Genomic DNA, 18,940 nt, shown 5'->3' with positions numbered 1-18,940 from the left:
GCCTGGAAACCGTCGCTCGCCTCCGATTGGGCGTTGGGAAAGTGGGAGTTGCAAAGGCATTCCTCTCTATTCTACACGCTCTACACTAAACACATTCCAGCGCTGCTTTGCTTTGACATAAGGCGAGTATAGGGACCAACCATTATAGTTTTATTATAGCAAGCACTGCGGCTGAGCACACTACAGTGTTCATATATATACACTTGTAAATATAATTACACGATGTCTTAAAAGACAACAAAGACTACCGGTAATACGGTATACGATAAATATGTGGTGGTGGTGGTGATGATGATGATCTTTGATGATGATTATGATAAGGATATTGGTAATATTCTTAAACGTAAATCATATACATTGAGTCTTTACAATGGACAGAAAACGTTTGTTAAAATAATACACAATGAGGCTATTCTTGGAAATATTTTTGCAAGAAAATAATATATTCAAGCTGCAAGCTAGAATACACATTGCATTTCATTTGTGTCCAGTGTAAGTGTAAAATAAGTACCACAAAAGAGAAAAATCTGACTTTTAACATTTTTGAACAAAATGTACAGTTGTAGGCCTACATTGTAGCACATTGACACCATACAAATAAACAACTGAAGGCAAACAGGGAAGTATAGAATCCAGTTTTCCAAATACGTAGGCTATAACTTATGCGGACAGTGTAGGCCTATACTTTAATGAAGTTGAATTAGACCAGCCTGTAGGCCTACCCACAGTGACCACAATGTATGGCATGGACAAGAATGACCCAGCTCTTTGCATTCCAGGCATAAAACATAGGGAAGCAGCATCAACTTGTCTGTGTGTGTATACAAAATATGTATGGGCCGCACAACTGGAAAGGTTTCAAGCGGATACCATCAACTTGAAATCCCCTGTTTTGTTTTACATCTTGATCCGTTGGTCATGTTACCTGTAGACTCCTAAATCCTTAGTTAATTTAACTCTAAACATTGTACAAATACTTGGTTCCATTTGTACACTATTTGTAGTAAATGAACGAGAAAGAGAGAGAGAGAGAGAGAGAGAGAGAGAGAGAGAGATCTGCTGGGTGAAGTACAACAATGTGCAAACACAGCAGCAAGATTTGTGAGCTGCTGTGACAGGAGAAGGATGTCAAATGGAATACAAGCACCTTAAGGAATACAAATCATTGTGTACGCCGTTTACAGCAAATGACCTGATCAGTACATAGAAATACTGTTGTAAACAGAGCAACTAACTTTAATTCAATTACATTTGAATAAATTGCTGCTACTTGTCACACATGTTTTTTATACTATAAAAGTGAATCCAAAAAACATTGAAATACTGCTGTCAGCTTTCAAAAGTATGAAGCCAACGTCTCCTATATGGATGTATAACTATCTCTGCCAGAAAATGCACAATCTTTTTAGTTTCACAAGATACTCAAAATGTTAATGTAACACAGCTGTTTACACCTTTATTCTATTCCTATTTATATTAAATATTTATTTGTACATACATTGTTTTTTAATTTAAAGAGAGAGAGAGAGAGAGAGAGAGAGAGAGAGAGTAACAGGGTCAGCTGCTTGGCCTACACTGATGTGTTGCAATGGTTGCACCACTGACTAATGGCATGAACTCCAAATATCATTACTGGTTAAAAAAACAAAAAATTGATTCATTTTAGAAAAAAACATTTTCTACACACATTTGTTCTTGAACTAACATGACAGCGAACTGACAGACATACATTTCAAAGCTGAGTCCTGAAATGAAAGTGTCAATGAAAAATGAAATTAAAGTGTCATGCAAATAATCACAGCAACACATTTTTATTATTCTGTGGTTTGTTTATTGTTAAATCACATTTAATAGCTTTGTCATTTTCAACTTGTGCAAGTAAGTCGTGGCACTGACAGTCACAGCAATACAGCAGCACAACGTCTCAATGACTCAAGTTTAGTTTAGTGTACAGTCCTTTCCAAAAAACATATACTGTATCTGCTACATACAAATAACTGGAAACATTCTAAAAAATAACATTTTTCAAATCAAAATACAGGCATACACAAGTTCTCTCAGTTACACAAAAATGTAGTTGTTCATTAAAATAAAATCACATGCATGAATCATACAATCATATATTCATTGTAACTTTTCTAGCCCAACAGGCTTCCATAATAGGCAAATAAAATATCAATTGCACTAAAATTCAGTACTGAAAATTGGCAAAAACAATGTGTTAAAATGCAACAGAAATGATTCATTCAAGACATTAATTTGTTTATGGATATTGTGAACAGAAAACAATTGTTGGACACAACTTTTTCCACACACACACACACACACACACACACACACACACACACGCACGCGCACATACACACACACACACACACACGCACACACACACACACACACACACACACACACACACACACACACACACACACACACACACACAATCAGTCAGGTGCTGTAATTCAATTTCTCTGTTTCACACCTGCAAAAAGACACCATCTATACTTACATCATGCACTCTGCCATGCATTAGCTACATCCAATCATGCAGATCACAAACTAGCTTGTAAGAAATGTTTGCCAGCAGCATCTGAGCCTTATGTATAGTGCTGGGACTTCAGGGTCTAGAGTCATGTGATTTGCTGGAAGAGTCAACCCTTCTTGCCCCCCCACCCCCACCCCCAGCTCTCAGGCCTGCCCCTGCGTGGCCTCTGCCGCTGGGCTATGTTTCCAGGAAAGGGGCCTACTGGACAGGCTGTGAGGCCTATGCAGGGAGACATTGGCTCATTGAGAAAAACAAAAACAGAGAAGGGAGGTGGGAAGACTCTCCCTTCTTACATAACTCTGCCTCCATGACAGGGAAAGAGAGAGAGAGAAAAAAAAGTTGCCCCGCCACAATGCAAAGAAAAACCTGTCCGTCCGCCTGCCTCTCCCTCGACTCAGAAAGGGCTGAGACTCGTCCTCAAGCTTGGAATTTGAGCAACACAGAAACCTGCACAGTGCCTGCGTTCACTTAGACAATAGTGTCAACACTGCTGACATACCACTACCACAGGCATTTAAAACGCTCCTCAATCTGACTGTACCCGGGCCTAGTTGTTGACATTTCAGAAATTAGTACATTCATAACCACCGCTGATCATCACTGATTGTTTTAACATTGTTTTGCACAACACAATTATGTTGTTACCATGTGCAGTACTGTACAGTTTCAGCATCATGTAAAACATGATGTAACAGGCCATGTCATCTGATGTGTGTTGGGTTCATTACATTGGTGGTAGAATTTTTTGTTTGAACAAGCTCCTTTCTCTTCTAATCTACACTGCCCCCCTGTGGTGGAAAGAGGGGTGTCACAACAGCACATAAACCCATTAAACTGTAAAACAGTACATGTCCATAAATGTGATAATGTGGCAAAACAATAATAATTTTTGAATTAGTTTTCCCCCTCAAAAACGGCAATATTTGGACAAATGAATAGATAGAATTGAGGCAACAACTTAACATTGTGAGTTCTTTGTCGCTATATACACAATTACACATAGAGGCTAAGCTAACAAAAATAAAAGTAAAATATATACATACTATATAGTATAAAAACTATAAATATATATACTGAATACTACTACTATACTCAGTCTAGTAGACTTAATTCAGTGCCAATAAATGTAAAAACACAGATGCATTTCATGAACATCAATTATCAATACATTATCAATAAAGAAGAAAATGTACACTGATAAAAATAATAATAAGGCAAAAACAATCAGGCAATCAGACTTTGAAATGATGGTCCACTCACACAATACATCCATGAGGGGAACCAGAGAAAGTGCTGCAGTCAGGAGTCAAACTCTGGCTGCTGTTCAATTAGAATGGAAGTGTCGTTCAGTTTCCGTCTGAAAGGGTCCACGCACGACACTCCTAGAGCTATCAGACACAACCATGACTAAACTCACGGGAGAGATAGGAGAGAGAAAGAGAGCAAAACAGAGAGAAAGAGGGTTAGAAATATTTATCTAATGATTGCTATATTCGATGATTTAAAAAAATGCTCCGTTGTACATTTACATAGCTAAAACCACGAGGTACAGAGGTGAATAAGTAGCATATATCAGATGTGAAAAAGACAGTACAAGAAGCAAAGAAAATTTAATCGAAGACTATGTTGTTCTAGCTCCAGCTAAACATTTTCAGATTTCCTAGTTAGTAGCAGTAGAGTACCCTCAGGCAATTCACTGAGTAATTGGCAATTGCCAATAATGTCTAACTAGCCCTTAATAAATGCTCATTAATAATGAGATATCCAGCAATTTATTGAACAGTACTATGTTATGTTCTCAGGTAGAGTAAGGAGGAGTGGCCCAGGCGGTGGCGTAACCGTCTGGGCACCCGACTGGTAATCCAGTCGCAGTGTGCCGCGGGTTCGACTCCCGAGCCCGACATGGCCTTTACTGCATGTCATCCGACCCCCATCTCTCTCCCGTTTCCTGTCAGCCTACTGTCTGTCCCTTCAAAAAAACCAATAAAAGGCAAAAAATATCTAAAAAAAAAAAAAAAAAGAGTAAGTGTGTAGGAGATTGAGTGACTGACAAGCAGCTCTTTTGGTATGTGCCGTAAACGCTTTTGTGACCCGGGTAGTAGCTGATATAATTGCATTATGCACTGGTTTGCGATGCATGATATGACATTTTACCAATCATACTGTAAGTGTAGGTTAGGCTCACAATGACATAACTCCCACCTTTGCAGTAGTACACTACTTAAAAATGTGGTATGCGAATTTTTGCCATGACAATCTTGATACTGCTTTACAGCCCTGTTACTGCTATCGCTATTGCTGTGTTGTTGTTTTTAAGTGTCCCCTTATATTGTAAACGTATAAAAACGGCACACACCATCAGTCAGGCGCTGTGGGGAGGAAAAAAACGGCTTCATTGATCAGCTGAACACTTTTGCTTACCAAATAACACACAAATGCCAGGTACGCCACGTAAAGGAACGATGCAAACACATATAGCCACGCGCTGTTGAACGTGGTGACATAGACCACCACAAAGTACATGTTGATCGCACACACCACCAAGATCAGCAATCCTCCGCCTATTTTGAACACTCTGCAAAAAACAGAAGAATTATGTCAAAAACAGATGTGAAAACAGTTGGGGGATCTTAAGTGTCATTGTCTTATGGTCAGGATGAACTTACAGACCATTGGCGAACTCATTCATGAGGGAGGGCAAGCTGGTGAATGTAAGGATGGGAATGAGGGCAAATGGTAACTGTGCAACATAAGAGGGGGGGGGGATGCAACATATTAGTTATAACATATTATAATTTCTATAAAACAAAGTAGCGTAAATTAAAATCACTTTAACCAAACTGTTGTTCAAACAAAAAAACTCATCCCTAGTACTGATTTGTATTCAAGTTAATTTCATTCAAACCATCATATATGTTGTTGTTGTTGTTGTTGTTTTAAAACTGGATATTTTGTGAAGCTTTGTGTGTGAACCCGTTGATCAGCTGATCACACGAAAAGCTTTATAGGCTAGTCATTATTATTAATAATATATCTGCGAGATATCCAAGGCGAGGAGATCGAGGAAGGCTCTCTGGAAAGGGGGGTTAAAAATGGAAAAGGGGTGTCTGTCAGCTAATGCTCGGGGAGAGCTCTGACCTGCATGCTCTGCAGAACGTTGAGGAAGTCGTTCATGCCCGTCAGGTGCTGCACGTCCTGGAACACGGCCATCAACAGGGTCGGAGTGATGGCAATGGAACGGGTCAGAAACACACGAGCGAAGCGTGACCAGCGTAAGTTCAGGAAACCCTGAGGTTGGAAGCACAACACCCGCGTATGAGCTTTTCTTATACTGCAGCAAAAGAAGTGTTGTATATTATCAAGGCATACATAATACAACCTATATCACAGCGTATACATAGGTGAGCATATATTATTTGAGGCAGAGCACCCTCTGGGGGACAAATCTGCATACACAGTGGCATATCGTCGCTGTCGTACGGAAACCTTGTTTGTAACGTTTTTTTTAAATATATAATTGAATGTCATATTTTATGCTTTCATCCTATGACATTGTTGTGCAAAATTAGCCAATCTAGCCGAGCTGCTATTTTTGTACATTTTAATAATGACTGAATACTGAAAACTAGAAAAATGCCCCTAGGGCTCCACCAGGATAGGAGTTTTTTTTAAAGAAAAGTGTCAAGTGGCATTTCTTCCTCAGCCTAGTTGGAATATGCATGCATAACAGTGAATGTGAATGTGGTTAAGTATGTATGTGGTTATATAAATATTTAATCAATGAATAGTATAAAGAAGAAAAAGGGACACCACTGCTTGTGCTTGGGTGGAGCAGTGGTAAAGTATCTTCCCACCACAGCACAGTCTAAATGTTTGAATCGGCCACGGTACATCCGGCTTTGTCGAGCGTCTAGTATACGAACACAATTGGCCTTTGTTCGGGGGCGGGGAGGGTGATATTTGACACAAATACAACACAGAAATATGTGTGGGGAGGAATCAATTGGCATAATGACAAAGGGGTAAAAAGCAAAAAGAAGAGCTAACTAGATGAAGTGCCCCTCGGGGCACAGGTCTCCAATAGGGCAGGGGCAGGCCAGGTTGTGGCCTCCTGGTGGCGCTATAATAGGCCAATGTGAAAAGGGTGCCATTTCTTCTTAATTGGATGATTTGAGGCATTTTGTTCCAAAAATGTGTTTTGCAAAAATCCACCTGTTGGTGGCGCTATAACAGGCCAATGTGAAAAGGGTGGGATATAGTCCTCAGCCTAGTAGGAAGGTCAGTGAAAGATTTCACATAAATTGCACGCTGCATACATGATTTGAGGCTTTTTGTTCAAAACGGGCCAATCCTGCAAACTTGGCGGGCCAATCCTGCAAACTTGGCCCACCACGCCTTCGGCCTGGTGGAGACAATGATTATACGGTAATAATTACATCGGAACACAGGTTATTTTACCCATTTGCTGAAAAGTAATGCTTTTTTGGCATACCAGGTTTCTGCCCGACAGTGACAATATATACAGAGAGTTGCTTCATGGCGACTCAAACTATCAAAATGATCAACCCCACAATGTAGACAAATTCAACGGGGTGCTGTTACTATTCACATGTCCACTGACCTCCATGACAAATTGGCCAGAGTAGGTGCCCGTCATGGTAGAGCTCTGGCCAGCCGCAAGGATCCCCACAGCCCAGATGTAGAGCGCCGCGGGGCCAAAGACACAGCCCAACACCACACCCTGGGATCAATACAAAACAAAGGGCATGCTCTGTGAAACTGAGTGGAAAGAGTGACTGGGCACTGTTGGTATATACACCATTTAAGCACCCTTTAATCTTTGGGTAAAGGTTCAGTGCCTTACCCCTTTGTAGATGTCCACCTGTAGAGTCTCGTTGTTCTGGGGGATAAGATCTGCATTGGGACTTCCCGTTGCATTGCACTCGTTGTACTGGAATCATGGAAGAACAGCAGCGGCCACAAACAAGCAACACAGTGGTTATTCTTTGGATATTCCAAACCGCAGGTTTTAATCACTTAAAGGACAACTTTAGTTTTTTTCAACCGAGGTTCATGTTTTAGGTTGTTATTAGAGAAAGTAAAAGATGAGTGTTCATTATTTTTCATTTGCTGCTTTCTTTTGTTTTAGCGATTTTAGCTATTTTTGACAGGGGGGGGGGGGGGGGGGGGGCGTTCGAACATGGGGCTAAATATGTCTTTATTTACAAAATATTATGGCGATTTCTTTTTTTATTATTTACTATAGTCCTACTAGAATCTTTTATACATCTGGCCACAAAAGATCACAGGATCTACTGAATGTGAAGGTAGCCTACTGGGGATCCACACTGTGTGACTCATTCATTAGATCCCATGATCTTTTGTTGTCAAATATGATTTCTTGGGGTAAAAAAAGAAATCTGTATAAAATCTTGTAAATAAAGACGTATTTAGCCCCATGTTCGAATGCCCCTGCCCCCCTGTCAAAAACAGCTAAAATCCCTAAAATGAAAGAAAGCAGCAAATGAAAAAAATAAATAATACTCATCTTTTACTTTCTCTAATAACAAACTAAAACATGAACCTTGGTTTGTCCTTTAAAGGGTATACCACTTATTTTCAACATTGAACTATGTCACTAATATACCTAGTTGTTGGAAATAATAATGTTTAGCCTAGAACTGGAGGTCTAGAACTTGGGGTCACATGATCAGTGACACAGGGAAGGTGTGTACTCTTTGGCCTGCGCCCTGCAGAGTACATCCTCCCTATGTTACTATAATACCTTGCCATGTGTCGAACAGAGACAATACAAGCTCACAACAATGCATCGCAAGATCTAAGTTTTAACTTTTTCAACTATAATGTACATGCTCAAAATAGGGACGCCATGATGAAATTGGTTAAAATGAAGGTTTGTAAGATGAAACGTCTCTCTGCAACAGCGACACTCACCAGTTCTATGTTTGTCCGTCCATAGAAGGCCTCAGCGAAAACTGCCACCACAAAGACATTGATGAGGAACGAGAGAAACAGTGCAATCGCCGACTCAATGAAGAAGTATTTGTTGGCCTCTTTTATTTTCTTCTTGCATGTCCGGTCCACTTCTCTAGACTGAGACAATATTTACCGGGCATTAAATCAGAAACAGAATAATACAGAAGCACGAGTTCAGAGGGGATTGTACAAAACAAACTTGAGTTCTCCAATGACGCAGTGAAGTGTCAATCAATCATATATTTTTGTTTCGTCATTTCCACTCTCCTCTCTCTCCACAATTCCTGCTCTGTTTTTATAAAAAGAAGAAAAACTCATTCTTGCCATTAGCCAATTCCCTGTGCTATTTAACCCTACCGTTTTCATTAACATTGTGGGGCTTGAGTAACACTTAAAGCGACACTTCACCCCTTTTGCAACCAGCTCTTATTTTAATGATGTTTTGGAGACAAGAAACACTTTCCTGGGGTTTTTATGTGGGTAATATGTGTTTTTACTTTTTAGATATTCTTTTGTATTTCAAAGTGTCCATGGACACAATTCCCATAATCCTTTGGTCCACTGCTCCTCTTTGTGGAAAGGGGGAGGGCTGTCTTACTGAGACAACAAGTCCGAAAGTGTTTCTTGTCTCCCAAACATCATTAAAATAAGAAGATGGTTGCAAAAGGGGTGAAGTGTCCCTTTAAACAGTGACTCTGCAGCAATGTAGCTGGCCACACTTGGTTATTTTGTAGCTTTTGTCGCTGCTAGTGTGAATGCAGAAGTATGGTTAAGGTTGGACATTTCCTGTATGTGTGATTAAGGCGTAAAGCTTAAGGTTGAAGCTTCAATGCATAAGCTCTGTATATCATTTGTGGGATTTAACCTCAGGTCTCACATGCAGGAGACAGGTCACTGAGCTAAGACGGAACACCTAAGCTAAAACGGTACACCCACTTATATCGTGCTTAGACCTAAAGGGCAATACTACTTGCCAACCAGGCGACCAACACATCTACATTTCTCAGTAGAAGAGCACCTCTCCAACTCCTGCTGTTGTGCTAGTTATATTGTGTTAGATCAATTATAGTATACACTGAGTAAGTTCAGGGTTAAAAGGCGATATAGAAGACTACCAAAGTCATGACGTCACTTGCTCATCTCCTGCGTTGCGGAAGTAATTTCTCCATGGAAATTGGAGAATAACATTGGGTCATCTTAAAAGCGTCTCATATTGTCTCGCATTGTGGTCCAAAAATAAACAAACTGTCTCTGTGATATTGTCGGGGAGGCGGTTCTGTATTGTTTACTTTACGTTTGTGTACTGTCACTCATATTTGATACAGTGTCCGTATGTCTGGTGAAAATGTAACTAATTCAGCTGCACTTATTTCGTTCTTATTTGACGCAATTTTAAAAAGTCTATGGCAAAAAAAAACGCTGCACAGGTAGGATGTGTAAATGACCTCAGACTTTGGTGCTTTATCTATGGAATGAATGTAAGCCAATATAGTATGTCCACGCACGCTTGTGTGCAATTTTGTAGTATTCAATCATCATCTTTAGCACACAATCATGATCATATATCAGTGTGATATTCATTCCTACTCTCACCTATGGTCATGAAGTGTGGGTCATGACCGAAAGAATAAGGTCGCGAATACAAGCGGCCGAAATGAGTTTTCTTCGACGGGTGGCTGGCATCTCCCTTAGAGATAGGGTGAGATGTTCAGTCACACAAGAGAGACTCGGAGTAGAACCACTGCTCCTTCGCCTGGAAAGGAGTCAGCTGAGGTGGTTCGGGCATCTGGTTAGGATGCCTCTCTGGCGCCTCCCTAGGGAGGTCCTCGGCGCACGTCCCACTTGAAGGAGACCCCCGGGGCAGACCAAGGCACAGTTTGAGGAAATACATCGACTCACTGGCCTTGGAACACCTCAGAATCCCCCAGGAGGAAGTCACTAATGTTGCTCTGGAGAGGGAAGTCTGGAGCACTCTGATGGAGCTGTTGCCCCTGCGTCCTGACTACGGATAAGCGGTTGAAGATGGATGGATGGATATTCATTTCACTAAAGAATGCATACAGTCAACTAGTGTAGGACATACCTTGACGAGGGCAGAATGGAGGTAGATGTTGTGAGGCATGATAACAGCTCCCACAATGCCCACAGCCTGCTGCAGTTGCACCGGCCCACAGCCCTCACAATATGGCAGAAACATCCCCTTCAACAGCTGGCCTTGATCTGGCTTCACCATCACATACTAGGAGATTGAATTGAAAGAGAGAGAGAGAGAGAGAGAGAGAGAGAGAGAGAGAGAGAGAGAGAGAGATGCAAACATAAATATTTATCAAAAAATATTTACAGAAAATAGTTTCTGTAGGAGTCTATCTGTGTGTGTGCGTGTGTGCGTGTGTGTGTGTGTGTGTGTGTGTGTGTGTGCGTGCGTGCGTGTGCGCACGTGTGCACAGATCTAATCTTGCAAACTGCTGAACTGCACAGCAAACAAATTCATTCATCTCGGTTCTCCATACATCTGGTCAGCTCATTTGTGCTTTCTGCACCAGCATCTTTCTTTAGTACGTCCACGTAGGTATAGGTGTGGGACGTCCTCTCGATCGATGCCCGTGTGTTGGTTCCCACAGTACAAGCTTTTTGGCCGGGAGTTCTTGGTGTCGGTGGCAGTGGCCAGCTAGTCTCATCCCCCTTACTGCTATCTTCTCTGACACACTTGGTAATGCCCCGTACAGACGCTTGTTGGTGATGTGCTCGTCCTGGTTGATGTCCAGTACCACACGTAACATTCTAGTGTAGCACCCGTCCAGGGATTTCTGTAGGGCTTGTGTTAGTGTCCAGCATTCACAGCCATTGAGGAGGACGGACTCCAGGGTCGCAGAGAAGAAACTGATCTTGATGTGTCGGGGGAGGTTGGATTTCCACACACTGGTCATACCATTAAGATCTCTCTAGGCAAGTGCCTTCCTCACTTTAAGGTCCTTCTCTGTGGAGCCCATGCGTCCCAGGTATTTAAAGTCACTGACCTCCTTTAGCGCAGTACCCTCTATTGTTGTTAGGGGCAGATGTTCCCGGGGGATGTTATAGGTTATGACCTCAGTCTTCTTTGCATTTAGCCTGAGGCCAACTTCAGCGCACTCCAACTCCACTCATGTCAGGAGAGCCTGTGCCTGCCTTACGCCGGTCAGATAGCAGGTCAGATAGCGGTCATCAGCGTAGTCCAGGTCTGTGAGGGTTTTCCGCAGGGTGTCTAGTCGTAGACCTTCTGGGTACAATAGTGAAGCCGAGCTCCGGCTCCCTTCCTTTAATAGCGTGTCTCAGAGCATAGTCCAATACTATTATAAAAGGGGGCTAGGGTGTATCCCTGCAGCACTCCGGTTTGGACAATACCGTCCGGCATTATCACTCGGGCTCTCGTTCCCGTGTACATGGTCCCAATCGCTCGGAGCAGGTTCGGAGGAACATCGTATAGGCCTTGAGTATTCTCACCATCATTCCTCTGTGGATTGAGTCGAAGGCCTTCCTGAAGTCAATGAAGCATAGCACTGCTATGGTGGTTCCTCTTGACCTCTTCAATGATCCTCCGTAACGCAAGGATTAGAGCCTGGTTGCAGATCTCCAAGATGTAAGTTAAGGGTATGACTACTCTAAATGTGGGCATGTGAATAGCCGCTTGATAAGTTAAGTCTTCCTGATTATTTTGTTTCTAGTATTACCTGGCATTTATGACGGTGTGACAAGTGGTTGTGGTAACTTTTAATTAAGGTACTGTCACTCTTGTTTCATAATGAGCATTGTGTTGCACTGATTGACTGATTGCTTAGTATTTATTGCCCGAGGAAGCTACCAGGCTCGAAATGTAAAATAAAATAAAAAATCACACCCGTGTGCAACCCCCCCCACCTCTCTCTCTCTCATTAGCAGGCAACAGCACCCCTACTGGTAGTCATAGTCATAAAATTATACTGGTGCTCATTAACCAACACATAGACACATGGCACATAGGTGAACACATAGGTGAACACGGACATTGCTGTTCCTTGGAGTGGTTGCACCACTCAAAAATATATTTGGAGACTCTATTCTATTTCATTTTATTTATTTCTGCACAGCACCTATCATTTTAAATCTTGGATGTGTGTGCTTCATTAGCTTGTTTTAGACCCCCAGAAGGGCTGGGAAATGTCGCCCTACCCTACTCCTACTCATAGACATATAAAGGTAGAAATGTCGCCCTACCCTACTCCTACTCATAGACATATAAAGGTAGAAATGTCGCCCTACCCTACTCCTACTCATAGACATATAAAGGTAGAAATGTCGCCCTACCCTACTCCTACTCATAGACATATAAAGGTAGACGCCTATTCCGGCTCTGGGGCGTGTGTCAAAATTGAAGGCACAAAAGCTTGTCAAGCTTCCGCATGTGTAATGGAAGTCCCAGAAAAGACGCGGCTGTGATTGGCCAGTAGTCAGTTGAGTGACAGCGAGAGACATGGTAGTGACGTCACTTGGGAAGCGACGCAGCGTGCCTTGAGCGCTTCCCTCTATTCCCTCTTCTTCACTCAGAGAGAACTCGACCCGGAAAGTGAAGAAGACTCGCCAAAAGGGGAAGAAATCTCGCCAAAGGTGAAGAAGACTCGCCGGGTCGAGTCTTCCGGTATTTGTTTAAACATGCCAAAATAGTTGTTTTGATTTTGTACCAAAACTCCACAGCCATATACATGCTAATGTATATGATTATGGGATCAGCACTCTTCTCTCAAAAAGAGACTGGATCAATCAAAACTCTCTTTAAATGAAAATAATCTGTTCACATTCATCAAATCTTGTCTTTCCTCTCTGTTTGTCAAATTGTCTGCTCAACAGGCTTCTCTCTCCTGTTCTCTCCAGAACATTCTGTGCTCTGCAGCATGTAATTAGCTGAATCACATCACCTGGGCTGGTGATTCTCCAAAGTGCAGTCTATTAATTGAGAGACCTGATTGGTCAATTGGTTCATTGGCTTGTTCAGAGCACCTTACAGGGCTCTCATACTACAGAAGTAGATGAATGTGAATGTGTCTAATGTCTTAGACAAATCCCATTTAGTTTTCATTGTTAAAGCGCTTTTGTAGAAGTTTGGTTAGTGTATTTTAACCTGGTTTATATCCTAAATCCATTTATATTTAGATCTTTATTTTATTGACGTGGCTATTTTGACCTGGGTTACACTAAACACAGCCAACAATCAATGGAAATCAGACTTTGAATATAGGGGATAAATTAGCACATTCCGCACCAAGCCAACCTGGGACACGAAGCAAGAGTGTACAGTGCACTGAAGTCCCCTCAGTCAACTCTTGGCCCTCTCTCTCTCTCTCTCGCTCACTCACTGCCTTGCTCTCTCCCACAATGTTAATGCTAAGTTAGTAAAGTTACACCTATTTTATGTAAATAACATGGTAAAATGTGCAGCATTGGGAGGTAAAGGGGAGACACTTTCATTGTGAAGGGACGCCAGGATGAGGAAAGGTGTTGTTGCTAATTGTCGAGAGTAATGGCTGCGTGTGATATTGAACAGTCAAACTATTCGTATCAATATACGGCTGTATCAACAAAATAATTATGTCATAGGTATATTGGCCCTGCACCCACTGTCGAGGTGCGTGTAAATAGGTATGCTCTGAAATAGGTATATGGGGGCCTCATATTTGGTCTTGAAACGGGCCTCCAGATTCCTAAGGCCGCCCCTGTATACATGCACAAGCAAAAGAGCAGCCGGTGGTTTAACCCATTTTGGGAGGGAACCCCTTTTGGTGTTTTAAGCATTATGTTATAATTTAGCTATTGAAAAATAGCAGATCTACAGTAGGTCTGCTATTTTTGAAAAATCGTAAAAATGTGGCGCAAATCTTTGAATATATATTCTTTCAGAGTGAATGTTTTTAACTCAGGTCTATGGGTTAACAGCCTCATTCATTAATCGTTCATGAATCGATTCAGGCACGTTCCTGGAGTTAGCACGTTCATGGAGTTAGCACGTTCCTGGAGTTAGCACGTTCATGGAGTTAGCACGTTCCTGGACTTAGCACGTTCATGGAGTTAGCACGTTCATGGAGTTAGCACGTTCCTGGAGTTAGCACGTTCCTGGAGTTAGCACGTTCATGGAGTTAGCACGTTCATGGAGTTAGCACGTTCCTGGAGTTAGCACGTTCCTGGAGTTAGCACGTTCCTGGAGTTAGCACGTTCATGGAGTTAGCACGTTCCTGGACTTAGCACGTTCATGGAGTTAGCGCCGCATTTTGGGCACCAAATGTTGATGCCCAAATCAAGGACAAATGCGGAAGTAGAGCGTTCTTCCGCATGCTTCAAACGCCAGTGAGCAACTTCCATTGAAATGAATGGCTGTGGGCAGGGCCGTCCACCCTCTAGTTTATATATAACTCTATTGGAGAAACAATAAGCACGTAGTACTGTACATAAGTTGGTAAGAAGGCAGGTATAGAAATCAATCCGGCGACCTTGAGTGCCCTGAAAGGCGCCTTATAAATAAAATGTATTATTATACACTGACAAACAGGACACACCGGGGGAGATGTCAAGGGCTCAATGTTTTATGGACACACACTGTACTATCTTGGAAGGAAATAAAAGTGTACCTCATATCCAAAGGTAATAGCCATGACCGCAATAAGAACACCAAAAAAGGCCTCCAGCTTCCTCAGACCTGAAAAGGTGATAGAACAATATTTTTTTCACACCCTGAGCAGGAACTAACTTCAGAAATGAGAAACATAAATCTCTCATAATGGATTGAATGGATGTGTCCACAACCTACCGTACTTGTCCAAGAAAAGGAAGACAAATGTATCGATGATGGTGATGAGGACCCCGCCCCATAAGGGTATCCTGTGTATGCGCACACGCACACGCACACGCACACACACACACACACACACACACACACACACACACACACACACACACACACACACACACACACAGGAAATTACAAATATGGAGGAGATAAAGAAACCATTTTACAGCACTCATCAAACTGTGCTCCAATAAATTCCACAAGTCATAAAATCAATGTTCTTCCAGCGTGGCAGCAAAGTCTGTCTCACCTGCCAGACGACAGGAGGTTGAAAGCAATGGCACAGCCGATGACTTCCTGCATGTCTGAGCCAATGATCGCAAGCTCCACCATTAACCACAGGAGGATACGGGGCACCTATGAATGAATGAATGAATGCCTTTATTGCAGACTCAGGGTCCATAGAGAAACATACAAAACACAAAATACAATATACATCCTATAAAAAACAGTCCAAATGTACGTATGTATGTTAGACAGGCATTTGTGACAGTTTATAAATAAAGGCTTTTAAGTCAATGTCTTCTAAGGATTATCTAGTGCAACTTTTGACAGGGTTATTAAGGGCCGATTCATACTCCTATTTTAAAGCCGAATAAAAGTCGGTTCGGTGCTGTAGAGCCTACAATGTGACGTCATTTGAGGTTCGGGGGGGGTACCGTCCTAAAGTCGGCTCTTTGGTGCTACTGAAGATTTCTGACGAGCCAAAATCATTTCGGCACTGCAGCGACGAAACAGCGGTAAAATAGGAGTATGAATCGGCCCTAATACTGACGATGATGCTATTCACAGACTCATCCAAGCGACACATGAATCTATGCATTAAGTTCTGGAGAACAGCTTGAAAAGTATTGACTCTTGCACCTAGACACAAACGTGAAGAACATTGGCATTGGCATGCGTCGCGTTCATGAGTAACACCGTAGTACGTTGTCACTGAACCACGAACATCCTCTTCTGGCAATGAGCTTATTTACTCATTACTCAAATTCTCTAAGAGAGTCTAATGTGTTACCGATTGGGGATTATACTTTTACGCTTGTATGCAGATGAGACGGGTGATGTGTTTGTGTTGAAGGCCTAGGTATTTAATCATTTCTGTAGAGATGGCATGGACACTGAAAAGTAAATAAAGACACGTATTTTACGGGTGCAGACTCCCATTTTTCATTTTCGGTGCAGGCCTACCCAAATTATGTTTAACCCATTTTGGGGCGGGAACCCCTTTTGGTGTTTTAAAGCATTATGTTATACTTTAGCTATTCAAAAATAGCAGACCTACAAGCTCATAGCGCGCCACCGAGTGGTTCCCCCATATCTAGTGACAACAAAAAGTCCCTGCTCTGCACTCCCTGCAGAGCAAATATAGGTGAATATTATTGCAGCTCTGAACTGACCACTGCCATAATACTGCATGTAGCTGACTGCATGAATGACCAGTTCAGACAAATGGTTTAGAACTCAAAGCCATCCTGTGTTTTAAGCATTATGTTATAATTTAGCTATCTGCAATTTTTGACTGTCACTGACATAGAAACATGAGGTATTTCAGAAAACTGTCGGGATTTAGAAGACTTTTTTTTTAATTTCGGCAGGAGAAAAAGGGGAGGCTCACAGTGTGGTACTGGCGATTGCACACTTCAGCCAGGTGCATCCCGGTCACCACTCCCAGCCTCGCCGCCAGTCTCTGTAGAAGCAAACCAATGATGGTGGCCACCATCAGCACCCACAGAAGCTGGTAAAAAAGGAAGAGAAAAACAATAGTTTTTTTTTTTCAAAGAGCACCACTTAACAATGATGTTATTTAGCGTTACTACTACTTGTGTCATTCAAATACCTTAAAGCCAGCTTTAGCCCCTGACTGTAAGTCAGACTCAATGTTCCCAGGATCCAGGTAAGCTATGCTCATCAGGAACCCAGGCCCAGTGAATGCCCACAGCTTACGGAAACTGAACCACGTCTAAAGGAGAGAGGACATTTTGAGGGAATTTCAAACGTTTGCATGTACAGAATTCCCCATACTGTGCAGGGATAATAGTGTATGAGTGTATGCGTATGCATAAAGTGAGTGGCAAATCATGTGACAACGATGGTCACTCTACTCAGCTACTTTAGCTATTGAAAAATAGCAGATCTACAAGCTCATAGCGCGCCACTTGGTGGCGCGCTCTGAGCTTGCAGGTCTGCTATTTTTGAAAAGTCGTGAAAATGTGGCGCAAATCTTTGAATGTATATTTCAGAGCGAACATTTTTAACTAAAATATTGGCTTCTGGAACTGGAACTACATATTTTTTAGATGGGGGTCCGACCCGTGGCCCAATAGAGATAATTCTGGGGGTCCTTGACATGAAAAAGGTTGAGCACCACTGACATAGAAACATGGGTTTTTCAGGAAAATTTTAGGAATTAGAAGCCTTTTTTTATCGACCTACTGGAGGTTATAATATGGTTATACTGTTTTCACTGTATTGATACCGGTGAATTCTGTGGATGTCGTATCGACACTGTGATTTTATTTGTTTGTTTATACTCAGCACAGGTCAGGACACTGCAATAACACTTCGTTTGGGTGTACAGTATTTGTTTCTGCACAGTGCAGGAGGATACTGTATCGGATGTATACTGTCATGCTGTTGTTTTTTGCAAAAATGTGTTTACCGTTCCATACAAATATATATCTATTGGCCTACAAACAAAGTAATCAACATCGACAAATGTCCGCATTATCGAGCCTATCTTGAAAGGCAATGCCTGATTGTTTGGGTCCACTGCCAATCCTCACATTTCCCAAAGTTTTGACAGATATTTTGTAAATAATAATAATAACAATAATAATAATAATAATCAATTTGAAAAACTTTGATTTGATTCAAGTATTTCAAAAATAGAAAGTCAACCTACAAGCTCACAATGCATGCTTTAACCCATTTTGGGAGGGAACGCCATAGCTTTAGCTATTGAAAAATAGCAGTGGCGCACTACGAGCTTGTAGGTCTGCTATTTTTGAAAAATCGAAGAACGACTGACATAGAAACATAGCTTTTTCAGAAAACTGTCAAAATGGGTTAAAAAATTAAATAAAACATTGATCTATAATGTCATCTATAATGATGCCCACATGTCTCTACTGTTCCAACCATACAGTACCGTGGCGCTGTCGTCATCAGGAACTGGGACTTTTTGGTCAAAATAAGTACTAGCCACGGTTTCATTCTGCCCCTCTTGAAACAGCGACGACGAGAAGGCCATTTTTTGTGTATGTGTGGTCCGAACGACTTCTTTCTCTCCAGCAGTCTCAACTCCTGAAACGAAACAGGCATTGGTGAGGGAACAAAACCAAATAATGGCCTCACTTTTGGAGTTTACAACACAGAGAGCTGGTAGTAAATTATAGCAACTTACACCACGAAAGGTTATAAACTCGCAAGTATGAACTCTATGACATCAAGTTCACGAAGGGGACATTTAATTAGCAGAGGCAGGTCATTACTGTTGTGCTGTTTGATGCAATTACTACTATTCTTCCTGCAATCCTGTTATTTATGTG

The 18,940-nt window shown here is 41.8% G+C and overlaps 1 protein-coding gene across 2 annotated transcripts; it reads right to left on the bottom strand.

The window, feature by feature from the left end:
* Window positions 1-3,475: 3,475 nt before the first annotated feature.
* On the bottom strand, window positions 3,476-18,691 carry LOC308315916 (natural resistance-associated macrophage protein 2-like). 2 transcript variants are annotated; one of them, XM_080764185.1, is made up of 14 exons: window positions 18,541-18,691; window positions 17,230-17,352; window positions 17,008-17,127; window positions 15,643-15,749; window positions 15,354-15,424; window positions 15,175-15,242; window positions 10,626-10,781; window positions 8,501-8,659; window positions 7,410-7,496; window positions 7,167-7,286; window positions 5,684-5,833; window positions 5,212-5,285; window positions 4,967-5,120; window positions 3,476-3,952 (listed from the first exon to the last, which is right to left on the bottom strand). In XM_080764185.1, the coding sequence occupies exons 1-14, from the start codon at window positions 18,640-18,642 to the stop codon at window positions 3,845-3,847; spliced, it is 1,599 nt and encodes a 532-aa protein (XP_080620311.1). In that variant the 5' UTR covers window positions 18,643-18,691; the 3' UTR covers window positions 3,476-3,844. The 2 variants fall into 2 exon arrangements, with proteins under 2 accessions (XP_080620311.1, XP_080620312.1); XM_080764186.1 differs by lacking the exon at window positions 3,476-3,952 and having other exon boundaries at window positions 4,973-5,120; window positions 5,216-5,285.
* Window positions 18,692-18,940: the final 249 nt, after the last annotated feature.

Source organism: Protomyctophum bolini (genome assembly GCF_963924005.1).
Source record: "Protomyctophum bolini genome assembly, chromosome: 5".
NCBI classification, from domain to species: Eukaryota; Metazoa; Chordata; class Actinopteri; order Myctophiformes; family Myctophidae; genus Protomyctophum; species Protomyctophum bolini.
This window is presented reverse-complemented; position numbering and strand designations above follow the sequence as displayed.